Below are 23,649 nucleotides of genomic sequence, written 5' to 3' on the forward strand. Positions count from 1 at the left end.
AAAATGACAATGTGATTATGTATGTAATTGCTAGTGTCACATATTTTTGAATGAGCATCAAATGTGTAAAATATAAGTACATGAGGAAAAAGGCGCAAAACCTCATACAATCCATACTTTAATATTATAAATGGGAAAGTGTGTGTGTGTCTGTTTGTTTGTCCGTCTTTCACGGCAAAACGGAGCGATGAATTGTCGTGATTTTTAAGTGGAGATACTTGAAGGGACGGAGAGTGACATAGGCTACTTTTTGTCTCTTTCTAACGCGAGCGAAGCCGCGGGCCAAAGCTAGTAGTAAATTATAAAAAAGTGAATGTGTCAAATTTTAATAAAAAGCGTTTTACGATAAATAAAAAATCGAAATGAATCAAAACTATACAGGTTTATTTTATGTTTACTCAATGAAATGCCTATTTTTTGAAAAATTAAGTCCTTGTCATTTATACGTGTGATGAAAAGGATAGTGATAACTTTGTTTGATAAATATATTTATCTGGCGATTGTAAGACCGGCCCTAAAGATACTTTTTATATAATTATAGAGCCTTACAAGAAGTAAGGCTACAAAAAATTGAGTTAGACTCATTTGAGTGTTCCCCTCCACGGAAATCTTTAGTAAAAGGCGAAAGATTTATTCGTTTTGAAGGGAAACCAGAGTAATGTTTCTAAGCTAAGCGCCGGACCCAACCAAACGGGGAAAAATCTTAACACCGCGATCTAACTTCGCGATGTTTTACATGATGGCGCCATCTATGGAGCAGGTGATGACAACTAACATACAGGGTTGAGTTATAAATAATTTATTTTAACGGTATTTATATGTCGATTGTTAACGTATTTTAACAATCAAATGTTAACAATTTACCAAAAAATAAATCCAAAAAATATTAAAGACAACCATTTGCAGGAAGATTTGCATAAATTAAAAATGATACATTGTAGGATTTATAGGTAAATACATTTATTATAATCTTCTTTGAGTATCATTAAAAAAATTACATGCAATAATTGTGTATAATATTCGATATTTAATAATAAATGAAAAATATAATAAAGATATCATAACAAAAAATTCGTACAACTAGCGCCACCTGTTGCTAAATGTTTGTAACTCGATGTGCCGTTTAAAGGCGCTGCCGCCAAGTCGGCTGCTTGAAACATGCGATGACGGAGCTTCATCGGTTGAGTAAATAGTTCCGTTGCTCGTGTACAGATGGGGCGACAAGCTACGGTTCAGCAAACGAAACACTCCATCGCCTCTATACTGTTGGACTTTGTTGAACCAAGGGGACGGTTTTTAAAATGACAATGTGTTTTTAATATACATATTTCATATCACACTTAAATAACTAATGAGGGTAGACATTATTTAGGCCGTATCTCCGATTAAAATTCAAATACATACTCAGTAAAATAATAAAAAGTAACAAGTTATGCTACAAAATGCTTACTCTCACATTGCACCTATGGGTAATTAATTACTATTGACGACCGGTATGGCTCAGTCGCGCAGTCGGTAGTGACCCTGCCTGCTGAGCCGCGGTCCTGGGTTCGAATCCCGGTAAGGGCATTTATTTGTGCGATGAGCCCAGATATTTGTTCCTGAGTCATGGATGTTTTCTATGTAGATAAAGTATGTATTTATCTATTTAAGTATGTATATCGTCGCTTAGCACCCATAGTACAAGCTTTGCTTATTTTGGGGCCAAGTTGATCTGTGTAAGTTGTCCCCAATATTTATTTATTATATTATAATTATAATTAATATAATTTGGCAGCGCTCAGTGCAGCCCTTTAATGACATTATCAACGTAATAAATAGATGACCCCAAAGATACTGCGCTGATTATTCGATGACTAAACGACAGTGCTTTATTTTGATCGAATTTTTGTATTTAGATAAGATGAGAGGCCGCACACGCTTTTTAAAACAACGGCACTTTTGAAAATGTATTGATAACGGATCCATCTGTCGGAAATTCGTAACGTATTTTTTTAGTAGAAAGGAAAAAAGTCTAACTACAATTCGAAAACAAAACACCTATGTGTTTTTCAATGAGGAGGCACACTGACATTTTATTCCGCCAGGCGGCGCCTGTCATATGTGAGAGAGAGAAAAAACATATCATCTTTTCGCTCTCACGTATGAAATTCTTTATCTGTGCAATGGACTAATAGGGTGGCGCCATCTGTCATAACCTTTAAGTGTGCTTGATCCTCTTTATTAAGCCACACAAGCGTGAGGCTAAAAAAATAGAGTTAGACTCATTTGAGTGTTCCTCTCCACGGAAATCTTTAGTAAAAGGCGAAATATTTATTCGTTTTGAAGGGAAACCAGAGTGACGTTATGACTTCATAGCGCCAGACCCAACCAAATTGCAAAAAATCTTAACAGCGCGATCTAACTTCGCGAAGCGCTATGTGATGGCGCCATCTATGGCAATATTGTACCCTTTACTTGTTATCAATTTTGGCCTAGTTTTTCTAAAAGGGCTTTATAAAAGGGTTAAAATATTTTCACACGTTTTCACTAAGGTATAGGTACCTATATAGTTACATTTTAGACACATCAAAATTACTTACATTTTATTAGTAAGTATACAAAATCAGCGAAATGTGTTTATACTTTTAACAAAATTTCGAAAATAATTTAATCAGCACGCATAGTGCAGCATTCTGTAGCTGTAGATCAGTAAATTTTATCAAGTAACAGACAAAGACCATACTTAAAACCGGCCAAGTGCGAGTCGGGCTCGCGCACAAAGGGTTCCGTAGCAGCAAATATAATAAACTTATTATGTCAATTTATACACCTGCCAAAATTACAGTTAAATCAACCTATCTCAAAAACTATAAGAGATACTTTGATCAAACCAAAAATCGTTGAAAGAGTTAATTAGCATGCATCACCTCTATTTTTTTTAGAATTTTATACCCCGTAGTTATAAAAATAGAGGGGGGGGGGGGACATACTTTTTACGACTTTGAGAGCTGATATCTCAAAAACCGTTCACTTTAAGAAAAATGTTTTTTAGAAAACTTTATATCATTTTAAAAGACCTTTCCATTGATACCCCACACGGGTATGTACATCGAAAAAAAATTTTCATCCCTCAGTTACATGTATGGGGGGCCCCACCCCCAATTCTTTTTTTTTTTACTATTTAGTGTCATAATTTTGTAGCGGTTCATACAACACATATTCCCATCAAATTTCATCACTGTAGTACTTATAGTTTCCGAGTAAATCGGCTGTGACAGACGGACAGACGGACAGACGGACAGACGGACAGACGGACATGACGAAACTATAAGGGTTCCGTTTTTGCCATTTTGGCTACGGAACCCTAAAAATGGATTCACATAAGTGAACCACCCTAATATAAATCGGATCAGTAAATTACAATTGTGTTGTGCAACAAGGGAGGTACGGGGGACATTAAATACGAGTGTTATATTATTCACGACTGCCGCATGTAGGAATGAATAATAGACACGAGATTTTAATGTCCTAACCTCCTGAGTTACACACAATGTTTTTCATCACATTTGAGGGGAAAACACAGAGGAAAAAATGAAAAAACGTGACCATTTTTGATGAAAGCAAAATCAAAAATCAAAATAAAAATAATTTATTCAGCAAATAGGCCACAGGGGCACTTTTACACGTCACATGTACATATTTATAAAAGATTGAAAATTGAATTGAAATTACAATTGATACTACTAAATTCTAAGTTCTAACTAAAGTATAACTCTACTACAATTAATTAGAAATGTAGAAGGTCTCTAAATGTTGATATACAACTAAGAACTACATTAAATATAAACAGTACAAATACAAAAAAAAGTCTAAAATTACTTTAGAGGTCCAAAATGACTCTAAATGTCACAACTACAGGTAGGGTCTCCAAGAGTCAAAATCATAAGGCAATGCGATCAGGTCTATCTTCACTTCACCTATATCGGATTCTTCATATAAATCCATTGTTTTTTATTACAAACGATTTTTGACCACAAACAAACACTTAAAATATAGCATATAAATGAAATGCAATGTTCAATGTACAATTGAACTTATTTTACGTGTCGGTCAAAAAATTTTGTCAACAGTTTTTATTTTCTAATAGAAGTTTCTGTTGTGCTGCCCGTTGCTGTGGCAACGTGGTCAAGCGCGAATCGAGATACCGTCACAATTTCCTGTCAGATTGTAAATTATAATGATTTATCTGAGTGAAATTTACAAAATAAACAGACTGAAATTATTGTAAAACATAAATAAAATGCATTTCTCATACCGTATAATATTTTTTATAGCTTAATAATCAAATTTTAGTTGTGAAACAAAAATCCTTGGCTGATTGAAACATCCTTTGCCTGAAGTATTGTACGGATTGTATAAATTTTTAAAACTAAACCCATTACTCCCGTGGGAACAAAATAGTACATTATTCTTCAGTACACGTAGACGCAATGAGACCTTTAAACAGCAAATTTTGTGAAAAGGTTTTTTTTTCACCTAATAACAGTGGACAAGGCTAACATACCACGCGAATCGAGGGCGTCAGCGTAAGCAAATCATCCTGCTAAGCGGTCACGTCTAAAATAGTAGATACATTATGTAATAAGGGCGGAAAGTGAAGGATTACGAACGAGAGGCTGTTTGCTTTAATAACTCGAGTTGGTAATCAGCCGCCCGTGATATACACAATAGTTTTCATCACACTCGCGAAGTAATAAGCAAATTTTAAACTAAATGTACAATACAATACAATACAATACAATACAAATACTCTTTATTGCACACCTCAATACAGGAAATAAATGTATTGAAATACCTATGCTGACATTTTGAACATTCATTCGCCATCTTGTAATTTTTGACAGGTCGTGGAAGGCCCCGCCCAGGTATTCACTTTACCACCCTAGGGCGGTAAAATAGCTCATTACGTATCAATATGCAGGCATTTAATAACACCGTTTACGAGCGAGTGTGAAAAATCCTTTTATGGAAGATGAATATGGCCACATCCTCACAAAACCTGTCAACTTCTTTCCTGCAATACAGCCACAAATCTAAATACCCCATTATTTATGATAATTATTTTTGAATTGTGGACGTATTGCACAAACTTTTGAGGTTTTTTTTAGTTGTGTCCTCATATTATATAGTACAATGTGACCTATATCAAAATTGTCTTAAAGCACAGATCAAATAACCTATAGAAACATTTCCTGTATTAATTTTGAGTAACAAACCTAACCCAAGTATACCATTAACCCAGTCAGAGCTATTTTACTGTCGCAAAAACATGTGTCAAAACTGACATTACTCGAAAAAATATTTTTTTTTTGAGATGTGGCCGTTAGAAGGCACGGGACGAAATGTGTAATTTTAACAAAAAATGGTCCCATAACCTATACCTCGTTTCTTTTAGAATTAAAAATTTGGTAAACAAAGAAGCAGTTGTCGTCAACCTATCTTCTTAGGACAAATGTTAACAACTTTAGGCAGAACGAGAACGTAACAGGTCAATATTAGGTATTTTTAGATTTTTTTAAATTGCACTCGTAGGTACATCAACTGCATCATTTGATTATTTACGAAGCAAAATTGGAGTGATCATTTATTTATTAGAAAAACTAACATTCATGGGACTACGTGCCGGTGTTTTCGCAAGCTAATTGGGACTGCTTCTGGCTGATCCATTGCAATGATCACAGTCGAATGTCACCAAACACAGCACAAAATATTGGGTTGGTAAGAAAGTAATGAGCGATCGATTGAATTCCACATACATTTTTTGAGAGAGTTCTAGAATCTTCTATGGTCGAAAGTATATAAAGGGCGAGTCGCACAGTTTCTCGTCAGTCATTCACTAGCTGTCGCCGAGCTAATATAAGGAAGAAAATGGACGAATTAAAAGTGCATGTAAGGCATTGCTTACTATATGAATTTCAGTCTGGCCATTCAGCCGCCGAAGCAGTGCGTAATATATGTCAGCGTGTTGCTCCTGAAGTTGTGTCTGAGGCCACGGCGAAACGATGGTTCCAGCGGTTTCGTAGTGGCGACTTTTCATTATCAGATCAACTTAAGTCTGGTCGACCGGTGAAGATTGATGTAGCCAAATTAAAAACCTTAATTGAAGGAGATCCGAGGCTAACGAGTCGTACTCTTGCTACCGAGTTAGGCTGCTCTCATGTCACCATAGAAACACATTTACACGAGTTGGGAAAAAACTACAAATACAGTGTTTGGATACCGCACGAACTTGATAGACATCAACTAAACCGCCGTGCCGATATCTGCATACAACTTCTGTCTTTTCGCCGCACATTCAACTGGTTGGACCATCTTATCACTGGAGATGAAAAATGGGTCTTATATATAAATCACACACGCAAACGTCAGTGGCTAGCTCCAAACGAAAAAGGAATAGAGGCACCAAAAACAGAGCCTCACCCGAAAAAAGTTATGCTGTCCGTTTGGTGGGATATTCATGGTATTATTCACTGGGAACTCCTACCAAGTGGAATGACTGTTACCGCATCAGTATACTGTAATCAGCTTGAAAATTTAAACCAAAAAATCTGTCAGAATCGTCCACAGCATGCTAAAGTTTTTTCTTACACGACAATGCTCGCCCACACATTGCAAAAGTGACTCGGCTAAAGCTATTGGAGCTAGGTTGGAAAGTGATACCTCATCCACCGTACTCTCCAGACTTGGCACCTACGGATTACGCATTGTTCAGATCGCTAAGCAATGCCTTGAATGAAAAAAGTTCGATGATCAAGCCCATCTACGACAGTACATAGCTGAGTTTTTTGAATCTAAACGTAAGAACTTCTTCGCCGATGCTATTCATTCTTTACCAGAACGATGGAGACAAGTAGTAGATAACGAAGGCCGTTATATTTTTGATAAATGATTAAAATAATAAATTAAATGAAAATTACAATATTGGTTATGATTCGCTCATTACTTTCTTACCAACCCAATAGAATATTACCTAAAAATATGGCCAAATAGTCTCTTTCCAGGCGCAACCAGACAAAGAAGTTCAAAGACGCACTGAAAACGCCTGGAAGAGCTATTGGTCAATCAAACACTTAATGAAGAGAGACCTACCTCTGTCACTCAAACGTAGGCTCATGGACATGAGTTACACTTCCAGTTCTCACCTACGGTGCTCAGACCTGGTCTTTGACGAAAGCTCAGAAGTCCAAACTCGAGGGTTTGCCAGAGAGCTATGGAGCGCAGCATATTAGGTGTAAAATTCAGTGATCAGATCCGGAACACCACTAGCGCTCTAAGACTCAAATAATGGTCGTAGCTAGGAAAGCTGCTGAAGTTGAAGTTGGACTGAGCTGGCCATGTCTGCCAAACGCCGGACGAGTTGTGGGCCAAGATATCCACGGAGTGGGAGCCCCACGAGTCAAACTGGGGATCCGGCAGACCTTATCGGCGATGGCGGGATAAACTGGACTTATTTTTGATTGGCTGGCCAGAAGTAGCACTAGACAGAGAAGATTGGAAAAAGAGGGGGGAGGCCTTTGCCCAGCAGTGGGACACAGTAGGCTCTGAATAATAAATTAATACAAGTGTTAAAGACATCTTGTATGTAATTTATGGAAGACTACTGTTGGTAGTGTAGTGGTAGTCCACAATAACTCTGCGTAGACGCTGCTACGTGTAGCTACGGCGTAGCACACGCGGCACGAGTTAGCTCTCGCGTCAAATGATACAGATAAAACAGCCTGGTTCGAAAACTAAGATACGTCAAAAATTTGCTTGACTTACAACGTTGATCGGATATGTCAGTGATAATTTTGTTTGAAGAAATGTCCTTTGGCCTCCCAGGCGATCCGTCTACTCGTTTGCATCTTATGTCATAAATAAAGAATAGTTATTTGTTATACAAGGGGGCAAAATTGTATTTTAACGCTGAGTGTGGAATTGAAAAACGAGCAAGTGAAAGGATTCTATAGTTGAACCACGAGCGAAGCGAGTGGTTCGAGAATAGAATCCTGAACTTGCGAGTTTTTTAACACACGAGAAGTAAAATACATTTGCACCCGAGTGTAACACAAAACTTTTCCCCTCACTGTAGCGAGGAAAGTACTACGCAAAAAATGCGTTTATCACTGCTTCCAGTAGTTTCACAGGTGGTAAATCATCTTTATTACTAAATTCACCTACTTTTATAAATTTTAAAGCAGTTATTTTGACTTTATTCTAGGTCAAATTACTTTACCCACTAGTGGATAAAATGCGTTTTTACCCGCTGGTATTAAAGGACAAAACACGAGTTTCCGAGCTAGTGAGGGGAAAATACCTTTTTACCGCAAAAACGACGGGGTGTTATAAGTTTGACGTGTCTGTCTGTGTGTGTGTCTGTCTGTCTGTTTGTCTGTCTGTCTGTGTGTGTTGTCTGTGGCACCGTAGCTCCCGAACGGATGAACCGATTTGGATTTACTTTTTTTTGTCTGAAAGCTCGGGAGCAAGTCGGGAGTGTTCTTAGCCATGTTTCATGAAAATCGGTCTACTATGTCGCGGTCGGGGGTTTTTTCAAAATTTTAATTTTGTGGTTATTTGCCAAATCTTAAACGGTGAATCGGCTTTTCTCAAAATGTTTGTTCAATTTCGAATTTTGACGACTGGTCTGGCCTAGCGCGTGCGTAGTGACCCTGCCTGCTACGCCGCGGTCCCGGGTTCGAATCCCGGTAAGGGCATTTGATGTGATGAGCACAGATATTTATTCCTGAGTCATGGATGTTTTCTATGTATATAAGTATTTGTATATTATATATATCGTTGTCTGAGTACCTGCAACACAAGCCTTCTTGAGCTTACCGTGGGACTCAGTCAATCTGTGTAAGAATGTCATATAATAAATATTATTTTTATTTTTAGTCTCATCAAAACCAAAACATGTAACAATACACTCTTTTTATGGGTAGTCGTATATAAAAAAAAACAAGTCTCGCAACTGACTTGTAAAAAAATCAAGTCTCAGGTCGTAAGGCAGCGTCCCCACTCAGGCGACGCATGTCTCGCGGCGCGGAATGGACGTCTCCGCCACGCCGCCTGAATGTAATTCAAAAAACGTCTCCTCAGAACATTTTGTATAGGAAGAACGTACGAACCAGGCGTCGTGGCGGCGGCTCATGAGTGTGGACGCTGCCTAACTGAGTTCTTCTGGCGTAAGAAGTTGTGAGATCCATGTAATAAATACCAAGTCGGTTGAGTTATTCAGATACTTAAAGAACCTTCTGCTCTGATGGCATACGTTATACCTTGTAAAGTAGTTTATAGCTAACCTAACTAACAATATCGTATAGCGACCATATCAATATTAAAAAAAAATCAGTACAGATGGAGTTTTTTTACGCACTAGTGCGAGAAATGGTACATTATATGCCAGGTCGAAACTTCGGAGAGCCATCTGTACTGAATAACGTCGTACGATACACGCGCGAAAAGGAAATTCGTAACTCATGTTGATTTAAAACACTCCCTTCGGTAGTGTTTTAATTTATCTCTACTCGTTTCGAATTTCCTTTTTAACCCCCTCTGTCTGTCTGTCTATCTGTCTGTTTATCTGTCTGTCTGTCTGTCTGTCTGTCTGTCTGTCTGTCTGTCTAGTCTGTCTGTCTGTCTGTCTGTGTGTGTGTCTGTCTGTGGCATCGTAGCTCCTGAACGGATGAACCGATTTAGATATAGTTTTTTTTGTCTGAAAGCTGAATTAGTCGGGAGTGTTCTTAGTCGTGTTTCATGAAAATCGGTCCACTATGTCGCGGTCGGGGGTTTTTTCAAAATTTTAATTTTGTGGTTAGGTTATTTCCAAAGTTGTCCACCTCACTTTTTTTGGAAAATGGGTATTTTTTACGCGATTCATACTCAAAATCGCGAGATCTTTCGATCCTAATAAGAGAAAAAAAAAGTCCCAAGATTTCCATACATTTTTCATAACTTCCACTCCGTTACCGCCATACAAAATGTATGAAAAAATGGTAACGGAATGGGAAGAACAACTTGGAACACTTTTTTTCTCCTATTAGGATTGAAAGAGCTCGCGATTCTGAGTAACCACATAAAAATTTCCAAATCAAAAAAAAAGGGGGTGGACAACTTTGAAAAAATGGCCCAATTTACAGAAAAATATTACTTGACAAAGCATTAAACGTCAAATGACGACTGCTATCTTAGGGGTCAAATACAGTAACTGAGCAATTCCCGAATAGTTTGTACATTTGGATCACGTCTCCGATTTTGATAAAAATTGGTAGGCTGATAGAGTCCACGATGCTGATCAAGATCCACTAGGTTTCCCAAAATGTCCTAGGTTGTTTGTATGAAACCTTCCTTTTTTGTTACCAGATTTCTATACATTTTCGGTAAAAAAAAAGGAAAGTTTCATTCGTGAACTCTATCAGCCTACCAATTTTTATCAAAATCGGAGACGTGATCCAAATGTACAAACTAACGGGAATTGCTGAACTAATCAACATGAGAATATATGAAGCTCGTATCAAAATCACAATTGGGCTTCGGAATCTTTTTGAATACAACTGTTTTAATACCGACTCTTATGGTTATCTCTTTCTTAGTTTTCTTATTTTACCTGCGATAGCAATAAGTTTATATAGGATTTACAATCATCAATTCATCATACTAGGTATCGTACCTCAATTTTTTAGCGCCATCTATTAAATACTATCATAATTACACTGATGATATCCACAAATTTATTAATTTCAAAATATATATTGACGTGATATTATAGTAAAAAGACGCATGTCATTTATTCTTATGAAAAATAAAAAACACAAAAATATTTGGGGAAAATATGATTTTAGCCACAAAGGCTGCGAAACAGCGCCATCTAGTTTTAAGCCTCAAAAGCTCACACATTTCAGGGGTACGCTTATTTGTAAGGGCTTTATCAGTCTCGTATTATATTGTTCTTGATGGCAGTAACTAATCAACGTGAGAAGATATAAAGGTCGTATCAAAATCACAAATTGAATCAGAATTGGGCTTCGGGCGTTTTTTGCATGTGACTATCCCAACTGTTTTAATACTGACTCTTATGGTTATCTCTTTCTTAGTTTTCTTATTTTACCTACGATAGCAATAAGTAAATTCTACCTACAAAAAAGCTTTTTTTTATTTGCATTTTCCAAATCAAAGTAAAAAAAAAAAAAATTAACACACTTCATAACCAATAGTTCATAACAAGACAGGTACATAGGTAAATCAAAACAAAATTACCTAACACCTTATTAAAAAAACAAACATCAGTACATAAGCATCGACCACAATATAAGTAAAACGCAGTATATCCACTCACGGGCACACCGCGTTGCCGCGTTCTGGATCCGCGCGGCCGCCTCGAAGGGGCGTTGCCGGCGAGTCGCCGCCCCTCGGCAGTCGCCCGCCGACCGCGTTCGGGGCCGCTCGCGTGTGCAGTGCTGTGATGTGGACATGTCGCGGAGAAAACAGAGCAACCCGAAGCCGTTAAAACGTGAGTGAAGTTTTGGAAACTTTTTTTTTAATTTTCTGTTGTGTATTGCCAGTGTTGTTTGTTGTTTTTTAAGTCGCTTTTGTAGGATTGAATAAATATAATATCAATGTGGATAAAGGTTTTACATTGTAAGTATTAGATTTGGGTAGGATTTCAGTTATTAGTACATTCTTAATTATTTGGTAAGTACATTCTGAAACGCGCTTTTTTACCGTTATACAATAATAAATATACGATAATTTACACTTACGTTTATGTACAAAAGAAAAAAGTAATACAAACTTTGTTATTACATGTCCTTAAATATTCTGTAACTATTGTCAAAAAAAAATAGTGTGAGATTTTATCTAGTCACCTTAGTTGCTGTAACGCAGACTGAATGAAGGTCATGTTTATACGGGCACGCAAAAAATATTGGATAGATTTAATTGAAATGAGCGGGTTAGTATTAATTAATATTCTACGTATTATTATTACGTTTCTTCACCGATTATACCTAATAGATACCAGTTGTGAAATCTTGCGTTTATTATCAAAGCGCGTTAAAATCTAATTTTATGGATAAATCTAGTTGGGGTAAGTATAAGTACTATGTACAGTGCATATAAAAATCTTCACCGGTTCGTTTCGTTCTGTATGTCCGGAAATGTATAGGTCTGTACGCTTCTTTTGAAACATAGTGCCATTAGAAAAACATTGTTATTATACCTATTGTGGAGAAAAATTGTAATACATGAAAACATAATAACTTATTGAGCAACGATTCATGAAGGTTGTTCTAGCTATTAATACGAATAATATTTCAGTAGGGGTAACAGGAGAGTTATTATTATAACAGTGAAAATATATCTGATATACAAGCTGTTTATAATATAATTACCAACTCAAAAGAGCTTATAAGATAAAAAAAAAATTGAGGTTTTCAAATCTTCAATTTTTATACATAATGTACGTTTAATTATATGAAATCTGTTTTTCGCTCTCAATTTTTATATAAAAAAAAATCAGACATACTAAATTAATTAGGTAAGATACAGCGGGACAATTTGCAACTAATCAATTTTTTCCATGTTTTACAATGTTTACATTATTAAATAGAGTGTCTACTGGTTATATATGACACGCGTGTTTAGTGGATACATTTGGGACTCAACTTAATAGTATAATAATGGAAAAAATGGATTGCCCCCCCCAGTGGGCATTTGCCCCGCTGTAGCTTACCTATACGTAATTTTAAGTAATATCCAATATATCCATAGAGGATAATGGGTAGAATGGGTAGGTACTTCGATTTTATGGAGAAGCGAAGACATTAACTCTTAAGTAATTCTCTATCAGATTAGAGCTGACCCCACAACCTCCAAAACGTAAGAAACTGAACACTATGTCAAGTTATAAGGTGACACTGATAACGCATATTTTTTTAACCAATCAAAGTGCAGGAGTTCATTAACCTTTATCAACAGTAATGTGTTTGATTGTTTGTTTATCGAGCACGATAGCAAACTAATTATGGAAACGTCTGGGATAAAATATGCGACGGAATGCAATCTTGACACTTGTCAAGGATTCGATATGATTGCGGATTTTATTGAGTTAGGTAAGTTATTTTAATCAAGTTTATTTCGGTTATAACTCTATACTTTTAGGTACAAAATCGTAAACTAGTAATTTATACTTTTCTAAAAGTTGCAACATTTATCGGTTAACCAACTAAATACAGAAACCAAGCGGATTTGTCACTGAGCGACTGGTCATACGTAAAAATATATTAATTTGCCTCTTTAATGGATAATATTTTAATTCGTTTTTATATTATCAAGACATTAACATTATTGTTTAGCAAGAAGGTAAATATCATGTCTGAATGAATTTCATTATATGTTTGTATAACCACAAAATTAAAATTTTGAAAAAACCCCCGACCGCGACATATAGTGGACCGATTTTCATAAAACATGGCTAAGAACACTCCCGACTAACTCAGCTTTCAAACAAAGAAAAACTAAATCGAAATCGGTTCATTCGTTCAAGAGCTACGATGCCAGAGACAGACACACACACAGACAGACAGACAAACAGACAGACAGAGACAGACACACACACAGACAGATACGTCAAACTTATAACACCCCGTCGTTTTTGCGTCGGGGGTTAAAAATACCAGATTATAAAAAAAAAACATTGTTAATAAAGTCGTGTATGTGGTCGTTTGCCTCCTATCTTATAAAAAAAAATCCTTGTTAATAAAATCTATAATTTAAACCCGGAGAAAAATTTAATTACTTAAGTATTTGGTGGGTTGTAGTTGTTCTCTGACCAAAAATAAATAAATGAAAAAAGGGTTGTGTCAAATATTTTCATTAATGTTATGATTATGATGACATATTTTCATATCGGTGAATATAAATATTATATGGATTACCTACAGCTGCAGGTCTACAAATAGAATAAATCGGATTACCTTTAAGTCTTTAAAATATATATATTACCTGTACATATACATATGTTAATAATGGACGTAGTTACGCAATAACGTTCCAATCCATCTGAAATTGTCATTGAAATGAAAGACTTTTGTTTTTCATACAAGGTCTAAAACTTAATGACAATTTTATGTGGATTGGAACGTTATTGCGTAACTACTTGCTATTAGTACAATGAATTATGTCATATAGCAAGGTATAATATGAAAGTTCAAATCTGTTAATAATAATATTTAATTTATTAACTTTGTCAATTTTTGTCTCAATTTCCGATCACAGTGAAAAACTTAACACTCAACGAAGTCTCTTAGCAAGTGCCAAGGGCCATCTTAGTAACACAGAACAGTTCAGTCCGTCTGGCACTTATCAACCCGTTATCATGCCGATTGTCGTAATTTTAAATAAATAAATATTGAGGACACCTTACACAAACCAACTTAGCCCCAAATTAAGCAAAGCTTGTACTATATTTTATTTTTATTATTTCTCATTATTCTATATTGTATTATTGACAATGGTTATTTTTATTTTTACCAATATGACATTTAAATTATTTGTTTTGTTCGCACTGCTTGTTTCCATTTTATTTTTAATTTTAATTTTATTATTTCTTTTGTAACGATCGTTATACGAATAGTAATATAAGCTGAAATGTAAATTTTAATTGTGTGAAATTTGTATAAATGAGAGAAATAAACTAAACTAAACTATGGGTGCTAAGACTGCTAAGCGACGATATATATACTTAAATAGATAAATACATACTTATATACATAGAAAACATCCATGACTCAGGAACAAATATCTGTGCTCATCACACAAATAAATGCCCCTTCCGGGATTCGAACCCAGGACCGTGGCTCAGCAGGCAGGGTCACTACCGACTGAGCCAGACCGGTCGTCAATTTCTTAGAGTAGGTATCACTCATCACTCTGACCCGTGTGGAGTCACTATATTTTAATATGAAAGATCAAATCTTTTTTATAATAAAATTTAATTTATTAACTTTGTCAATTTTTGTCTCAATTTCCGATCACAGTGAAAAACTTAACACTCAACGAAGTCTCTTAGCAAGTGCCAAGGGCCATCTTAGTAACACAGAACAGTTCAGTCCGTCTGGCACTTATCAACCCGTTATCATGCCGATTGTCGTAATTTTAAATAAATAAATATTGGGGACACCTTACACAAACCAACTTAGCCCCAAACTAAGCAAAGCTTGTACTATATTTTATTTTTATTATTTCTCATTATTCTATATTGTATTATTGACATTGGTTATTTTTATCTGTATTTATTTTTATTTTTACCAATATGACATTTAAATTATTTTTTTTGTTCGCACTGCTGCTTGTTTCCATTTTATTTGTAATTTTAATTTTATTATTTCTTTTGTAACGATCGTTATACGAATAGTAATATAAGCTGAAATGTAAATTTTAATTGTGTGAAATTTGTATAAATTAGATAAATAAACTAAACTAAACTATGAGTGCTAAGACTGCTAAGCGACGATATATATACTTAAATAGATAAATACATACTTATATACATAGAAAACATCCATGACTCAGGAACAAACATCTGTGCTCATCACACAAATAAATGCCCCTTCCGGGATTCGAACCCAGGACCGCGGCTCAGCAGGCAGGGTCACTACTGACTGAGCCAGACCGGTCGTCAATTTCTCAGAGTAGGTATCACTCATCACTCTGATCCAAAGTCCGAAGTGTTTTATTATTAAAGTGTTTACTATATTTTAATTAAGAGAGTTACTATATTTTAATATGAAAGTTCAAATCTGTTTATAATAAAAATTAATTTATTAAATTTGTCAATTTTTGTCTCAATTTCTGATCACAGTGAAAAACTTAACACTCAACGAAGTCTCTTAGCAAGTGCCAAGGGCCATCTTAGTAACACAGAACAGTTTAGTCCGTCTGGCACTTATCAACCCGTTATCATGCCGATTGTCGTAATTTCTGAGAGCATCACATTGATTCGTGTCTAATATTTTTTATATGATTACACTATCTCGCGCCCGGGTCAATGATAAAGACTTGAGTAATGAAAGTTCAATTTCTTGTAAGAAAGTTTCAAGGTTGGTCTAATTAGTATTTAAAAATAAAACAGCGGTTTACCTGTATAGTGCAGAGAGCATGTATAGAACTATAGATGTACGTCTATATTTGAGCGGGCGTATATAGCACACTAGTTGTATAAACTTTATCGCATCGGTGCGTCCCTATCGCACTTAGAAAAAGTGCGAAAAGGATGGCCTGACGTTATATCGTTTATCACGCGACCATGCTTGTCTGCCTGAAGTAGCTAATAATCTGTCAGATTTTCTTATGTATTTATGGGAAGGGGATAAAACACAATTTAAGTAATCAACTAATCAGCACCAACCAACATAACTTTTTTATTAATCAGAGAGTTATTGTTTATGAACGGTATAAATACACGGTGTAACACAAGAAACCCGAAAGATTTTACAAAGCATTTCTGAGGGCAAAATAAAGATACAATGTTATAATTATCACGCCAAGCCCCGTGCCCGTTGCCCGTGTGGTGACGGGTTAAGAATTTTACCACCCCCTTTCTTCCTGTGGGTGTCGTAGAAGTCGACTGTGGGATATGGGTTAAATTGTGGCGTAGGTGAGAGGCTGGCAACCTGTCACTGCAATGCCACAATTTGGATTTCTTTCAACCCCTTTTTGCCAAGAGTGGCACCGAAACTTAGTAGTTCGTGTGCTCTGCCTACCCCTTTATGGGATACAGGCGTGATTATATGTATGTATGTATCACGTCAAGCAAATTTCGGTAAAAACAATTTTTTGGTGTATTTTTTTTTCGTTTTATTGAATGTATTTTCACATAAAAAGTAAATGTTATTTCTAAAACTGGCACTTAAAATAAAAATTTACGATTTTTTTTCTAAAAACATACCATTTTTTAATGAGTCTTTAGTTACTTTTTGATATCTATCAACGAAGATCACTCATCAAAATAGCGTTTTGTTCTGAGTAATAATAAGTAATTGGTATTTTTTGAAATGCTTATAACTCAGAAAGTAGGCGAAATACAGAAAAAATTATATGACATTTTTACTCTTCTAATATGATGAGGAATACGCTGTTAAAATTATTCGGTTCCCTCATGCTACACCGTGTATATCATTGTTGGTAATTCACTAATTAATATACTATCAACAATAAACGAACCACCCAACAAGAAATGCCACAAGATTTTTTTTTCTCTAACATAAACCTGCAGTTTTGTGTATGGTGCTAACGAACATGGAAACATAATTATTTAAGCTCATGATATTTTAGTATGTTCTTTTGAAAGTGGCAAAGTTAAAGAACCCGGCCATTATCGCCTTAGAGCGTTTTCACATTATCCGATCCGATATCGGATGTCGGACCGATATCCCATACATTACATGCGCCATCTTGGATTTTTTTCTATTGAAATCCTTCCGACATCCGATATCGGATCGGATAATGTGAAAACGGACTTACGGTTCTGTTACACGGGCAACGCAATTGCCAGCAATTCACATACCATTGCCGCGTTTGTTCAATACGCACCAACTAACTATGGAGCAAACGCGGCAATGTTATGTGAATGGCTGGCAATTGTGTTGTCCGTGTAATATCACCTTTAGTTCTAATATTTTTAATGATTCCAATAAGATGCATCGCATTCCAAATTCTGATAAAAAGATCTTTATTGACACAATGACACATACAGCGCGTAAACCTAATAAGGGCGATAAATGAAACCAGGCATATAATTCAATATTGTTATCATTAATTAAGAGGTGTTTTTGAGTTACTCTTAATTTTCACCCCATAATGAATTTTTGAAAAAATTCCCAGCAGCAATGTACTGTAAACGTTGTTGCGATGACAATCAATGACAACTGTCAACGAGCGTTAAACGCGAGTGTGTTTGCATTAAGTTGCGGGCCGAATTAATTTGTATGGATAAAAAAAATATTTCAATTTTAAGTAAAAGTCATCTAATTCCATTTATTATGTCCTATACTCACCACCGTTAAGAGGTTCGCCCGTATTAGGTTTACACCCTGTATAGAGACATTATAAGAAAAAAAAATCTAAATATGCTTAATAATTAGGCGTATTACCAAAGATTTATAGACCAATTGAAATATAATACTGACATTAGGACACCTAATGCATAGATAAGTATTTACACATGAAATGCTTAATATCTAAATTACATGATTCTGTTAGCCTTCTGCCTGTTAGTCAAATGATAAAAACCCAAACCTACCCCAATGCAGAACATACCAAAGATGCACTTAATCATGGACCGGACCCAACCCGATTAGCATGTAAATATAGATAGGTACATTCTGTATCGTGATTATTGGGAGTGCTAATAAAAATATTGATAACACATCACAATATAAAAATACCAGTTAATTGACTTCACAAGGAAAACTTAATAATAAGATTGAAATTGTAAAGTTTCCATACTTCAATGATTACACAATTTACACATGTAAAATAGAAAACTTGTTACTTTAGATATTCTTGTCAGATTTTAACATCACAAACATATTTTCTAAATCAATGTAGAATGTAGAATATAAATTTAGTCGGTCAGTGAGTGTTTCAGTGGCGAGGCGTAAAAATATATTTTTCAAACACTGAGTTGTAGACTAGACATACACATGTCTAGTCTAGTATAAAATTGTTCTACTATGAGTACACATTAAAAGAACTCATTACATTTTCAATATACATACGTTGAGCATGTATGTAAGGGAAGTATGACAACAAATGTTTCGTAATCCGGACAAGAACTGATGTAGGCGCGATTTTGGGACACAGCTGAACCAGACAATACATAATTATTTTACTAGTGCAAGTACAGAAGGCCCACTGCTTTGGTGTTCACGAAATGCCGCCTTTTTAAATGCCTACAATTTTTTTATAAAGAAACCAGCCGCACGTGCGCAGCTTCGGATGATAGGGTTGCCTATGGATTAAAACGAATTAATTACTCAGATAAAATTTTTAGAAAGCTATGGAGCGCAGCATACTAGGTGTGAGACTAAGGGACCGAATCCGGAACACTACGCTGCGCTCAAAAACTCAGATAATTGATGTAGCTCGGAAAGCGGCCAAGTTAAAGTGGGACTGGGCTGGCCACGTCTGTCGCATGCCGGATGACTTATGGGCCAAGACTACCACGCAGTGGGAGCCCCTCGAGTCAAATCGAGGATCCGGCAGACCTCGTCGGCGATGGCGGGATAACTTAGACTCCTTTTTGAGAGACTGGTCAGTTGTCGCACAAAACCGAGAGGAATGGAAAAAGAGGGGGGAGGCCTTTGCCCAGCAGTGGGACACAATAGGCTCATAATAATATTATATTTAAGTCTTGGGTACTTTCTAGGTATATATACAGTATATTGGTTTAAGTTCCAACATCACAAGCCTTATTGAACTTTTCCGTGGGACTTAATCAATAGTAGATCTGTGTAAGAATGTCCTATGGTACATATTTTATTCATGATGTCTATTTAACTTAGCAGTGTTAGCTATTCCACACGCGGACATCGCATATGAACCTGAAAGTGCGAACGTGCGTTCCGTGAGAACGCGCATCACCCCTGATTAGGCCGCAAGCATGTACTTGTAGCACGGCGATAGAATCGTGGAGTGAGCCGCCTCTGTTAGTATACTGTGTGTAGTTTTTTACTGTGTCGGGGTTAACGTAACTTGTGTTAGCAACGTAATACTTTTAGGTACTGACACTAACGCGTTAAACAATAAAGGTCATAAATGTATTTAAAAGCCCCAAACCTTAGGTCGTTTTTTCCCTGGATTTGCGGTGAATGCCCTTGTTTGAATTGTACTATGTAATTAGGCGTATTTATCTGTATTAGTAATTAGTGCGAACTGATGTTATCTAAGATATTAGGAGTAAATATTTAGTGTAAACTTGAAGTTACTGGTGTAATCACCCTTCGTATTGTCATATCGTGTGTTACATTTCACTGTTAATGTACTTTCTAATTACTACTTATTATATGAACATTTACATACATACATACACAGACACACAACTGTAGATATTCCTAAAGAGGCAGTCAGAGCACATGAAACAGCTCAAATGTTTCAGCGCCCCTACTGTCTATTAAGTTTTCTAAGATGAATTATTACAGAAATATAAGAGTTATAGAATTTTATAGGCCCCTATAATCCGAGATAAAAATAATTTCGGTAATACGTTATCAACCTATATCCCACATACATACTTATACAAACCAACTTGAAGGAACCTTCTGTCATGTCTATCAACTGATTGATCTTTTATACCCTACTAACTTTAGTCCGCGGCTTCGCTCGCGTTGAAAAGAGGCAAAAAATAGCCTTTGTCACTCTCCATCCCTTCAACTATCTCCACTTATATAATCACATCAATTCGTCGCTCCGCTTTGTCGTGAAAGACGGACAATCACGGAAAACTTTCCGTGATCATGATGCATGCAACTGCGTCGAAATATCGGCTAGCTCGACAAAAATCAAAAAGGTAATTACGGTCTATATCCCAGTCAATATAAGTCTAATGAAAATAACCGTGAATCATTCAAAACTCTTATTGCTATCAAATTTATTAAATATTGCATTGGAATCATACTCATGTTTTTTTTCCATTTTCCTATTTGTATTTAATATAATATCTACATAATAAGTAACCACCAACCAGATTACACAGTACCACATTTTATCTTGTCTTCAACTCCTGAATGTCTGTTCAAACTGATTCCAATCCATACCATAAATTAACCTTAAAAAGCTTAATAATTTTGATATTCCGATCTTAAATCCATTCAATCGACGTGTATGAAATAAAAAGGCTATACACGTGTCGCTGTCATTGCTGACGGTAATACAGTGACCATACAAAATTAAAAAACCCCAAGTATATACTTCACATATAAAAAGTTCTTAGTACATATGGCGTTTATGCTATTTTGGACAGAATTTTCACTATCAAAATTACACTTTAAGACGTAAGCGACATTTCTACTAAGATTCTTCTTCAAAACACATGAAACAAACCTACCCTTTTGCTTCAAGCACACTCGAATAATACTCCTTTACAAACGTAACACAAAAAGTCCTAAGTATGTATGGAATTGAGCGGCGCTTACGCCATTCTTAGTTCGCAGGTGGGGATGCGTATGCGACGCGGCGAGATCAAAGAGCATTGTGCGTACGCTAATGCGGTATTGTGGCTGCTTCCGTGGCTCCGCGAGTTATTAGGCCGCAAACTAGGGGTTTTCATAGCATTTCGTGTTGGGATATATTTTATGGAGCGTTTTGAAATGTATTTTGTAAACTTTTAAATATATCTTTCGTTGTCCCTATTCATAATTCTTTGGATTCGATAGATTGGTAAATGTGTTCCTAGATTTGTAGAAAAAAAAACAAGTAGGTATGACAAATAAAATTGCCTAATGTACAAGTAATTTCGAATTATTATTCTTGCAAGTTTTTAGTAAAAAAAAATAATCCAATTTAGTCAAATCTTCAAAAAAAGATGGAAAAATCGATAAATAAATTAATACCTAGTTAAAATACTGCATTCGTTCCTTTTTTTTCAAACCAACCAAATTCGGCATTCGTGATTCGTTTTGGCGCCAATTTTAATCAGTTGGTAGGATAAAAAAATTACAACTTTATAATGAAGTATTTAACGGTTTATGTTTTTAAACATAATAATGTAATTTTAACTATAAAACTCCCGTGAGACTCATACATATTTAAAAATATTTTTAGGCGGGTTACATGTCGAACGCTATATCGACTTAATACGTGAGTAACCCGCCTAAAAATATTTTTAAATAATAATGTAAGTTTATGGAATCACGGTATTAATAAGTTTAGCACAAGCTTTTATCGCCGACTGTCTACTGTTCTCCGAGACGTTTCTAAAAACCCCTTACTCGACGGGGATACGACGTTTCATGACAGAGTTCCTATGACCACCTTTCTGCTCCATCATCAGATCAGCTCCATGTTACCATAATATTGCATTGTCACGTGACTTACATATGTTTGCACAATTTCAGCTCAATCGGAAACCGGGAAGTGATTCAAATTTAGCTTCTACGTTTTGACGCACACTAACAAATTAACAAGGCAAGTTGAATAAAAGCTTGTAAAAAGCTAAATTACCCTTTAATTTATATTATTGGAGTGTATCTAGTACATAAATGGACTCGTGTTGTCACAAATCTGAGATATCTGAGATGGATCGTCATAGGCGAAAGATGTTAAGAGCCTTAAAGATATTGATGGCGGATGTGGGTATAGGGTTCCGCGGAGGATAAAATAAATAAAATAAAAATATTTGCAATGAAATGCCATTCGTTCTTCTTCCATTTTAAAAGGGATTTCACTCGCGTTAAATTCAAAATTTGCGGAATGCTCCATAAAAACTTCCACCCCCCATTTTAGAGAAGTGGGGTGTCAGGAAGAAACAAAAAGTAGCCTATGTCACTTTCCATCCATTCAACTATTTCCACTTTAAAAATCACGTCAATTCGTCGCTCCGTTTTGCCGTGAAAAACGGACAAACAAACAGACACAGACACACACACTTTCCTATTTCGTCACTACTTTTAAAAAAACTTGTATCTTCGTCTGTCAATGAAAAGACAATTGTAGTAAGTATGTATTTAACTTTGAGGAGCAGCGTGAGATACGAGATTTTTTAAAAGTAGTGACGATTTATAATATTAGTATAGATTACTTACGTGAAAAATGTCTGCCGAACACAATTAAATGTCTTGAAATAAATGATGATCTAAAAGTACAGAGAGGTATTGTAGTATCACGTACGTATTACTAGAACGATTTCTTTAAAAAAAAAAAAAATTTTGAAAAAAAAACCCCCGACCGCGACCTAGTGGACCGATTTTCATGAAACATGGCTAAGAATACTCCCGACTAACTCAGCTTTCAGACAAAAAAAACTAAATCAAAATCGGTTCATCCGTTCGAGAGCTACGATGCCACAGACAGACACACACACAGACAGACAGACAGACAAACAGACAGACAGACAGACAAACAGACAGACAGACATACACACAGACAGACACGTCAAACTTATAACACCCCTTCGTTTTTGCGTCGGGGGTTAAAAATTTAATGGAATAATCCCTTTCAAATAAGAAATTCTGTGGTTCTTTGGCCTGTAAATATTCGACCGTAGCTCTCGTTTCATTTTTTTTGGAATCTACAACATTAAAGATTGAAATCTGTAGATAAATGAGGAAATGAATAAAAATATGTGACACAGATAAGATGAAAATTTGGCAAGAATTTAATTAGTAACCGTTTCATTTGGTATCAATATGTATATCAATCACGCCAACAAAGTGCAAAAATAAAAAATGGAAAAAAATGTTTTATTAGGGTACCCCCCCTACATGTAAAGTGGGGGCTGATATTTTTTTTCATTCCAACCCCAACATGTGATATATTGTTGGATAGGTATTTAAAAATTAATAAGGGTTTACTAAGATCGTTTTTTGATAATATTGATGTTTTCGGAAATAATCGCTCCTAAAGGAAAAAAAA

At 35.7% G+C, this 23,649-nt stretch overlaps 1 protein-coding gene and 2 non-coding genes across 4 annotated transcripts in view; 1 reads left to right on the forward strand and 2 right to left on the reverse strand.

Moving 5' to 3' along the window:
- Positions 1-541: 541 nt before the first annotated feature.
- LOC125227651 lies at positions 542-659 on the reverse strand. The gene has a single exon (XR_007177210.1). It is a non-coding gene; the product is annotated as a U5 spliceosomal RNA (small nuclear RNA).
- A 1,568-nt stretch (positions 660-2,227) lies between these two features.
- LOC125227654 lies at positions 2,228-2,342 on the reverse strand. Its single transcript, XR_007177213.1, has one exon. It is a non-coding gene; the product is annotated as a U5 spliceosomal RNA (small nuclear RNA).
- Positions 2,343-11,389: 9,047 nt separating this feature from the next.
- LOC125227220 (zinc finger protein ush) overlaps positions 11,390-23,649 on the forward strand; it is a 371,106-nt gene continuing 358,846 nt past the window's right edge. For both annotated transcript variants that reach the window (XM_048131478.1, XM_048131479.1), the window contains exon 1: positions 11,390-11,530. In XM_048131478.1, coding sequence (XP_047987435.1) covers positions 11,491-11,530 — 40 coding nt within the window. In that variant the 5' untranslated portion in view covers positions 11,390-11,490. The remainder of the gene's footprint in view (positions 11,531-23,649) is intronic.

Source organism: Leguminivora glycinivorella, chromosome 6 (assembly GCF_023078275.1).
Source record: "Leguminivora glycinivorella isolate SPB_JAAS2020 chromosome 6, LegGlyc_1.1, whole genome shotgun sequence".
In the NCBI taxonomy this organism is placed as follows: Eukaryota; Metazoa; Arthropoda; class Insecta; order Lepidoptera; family Tortricidae; genus Leguminivora; species Leguminivora glycinivorella.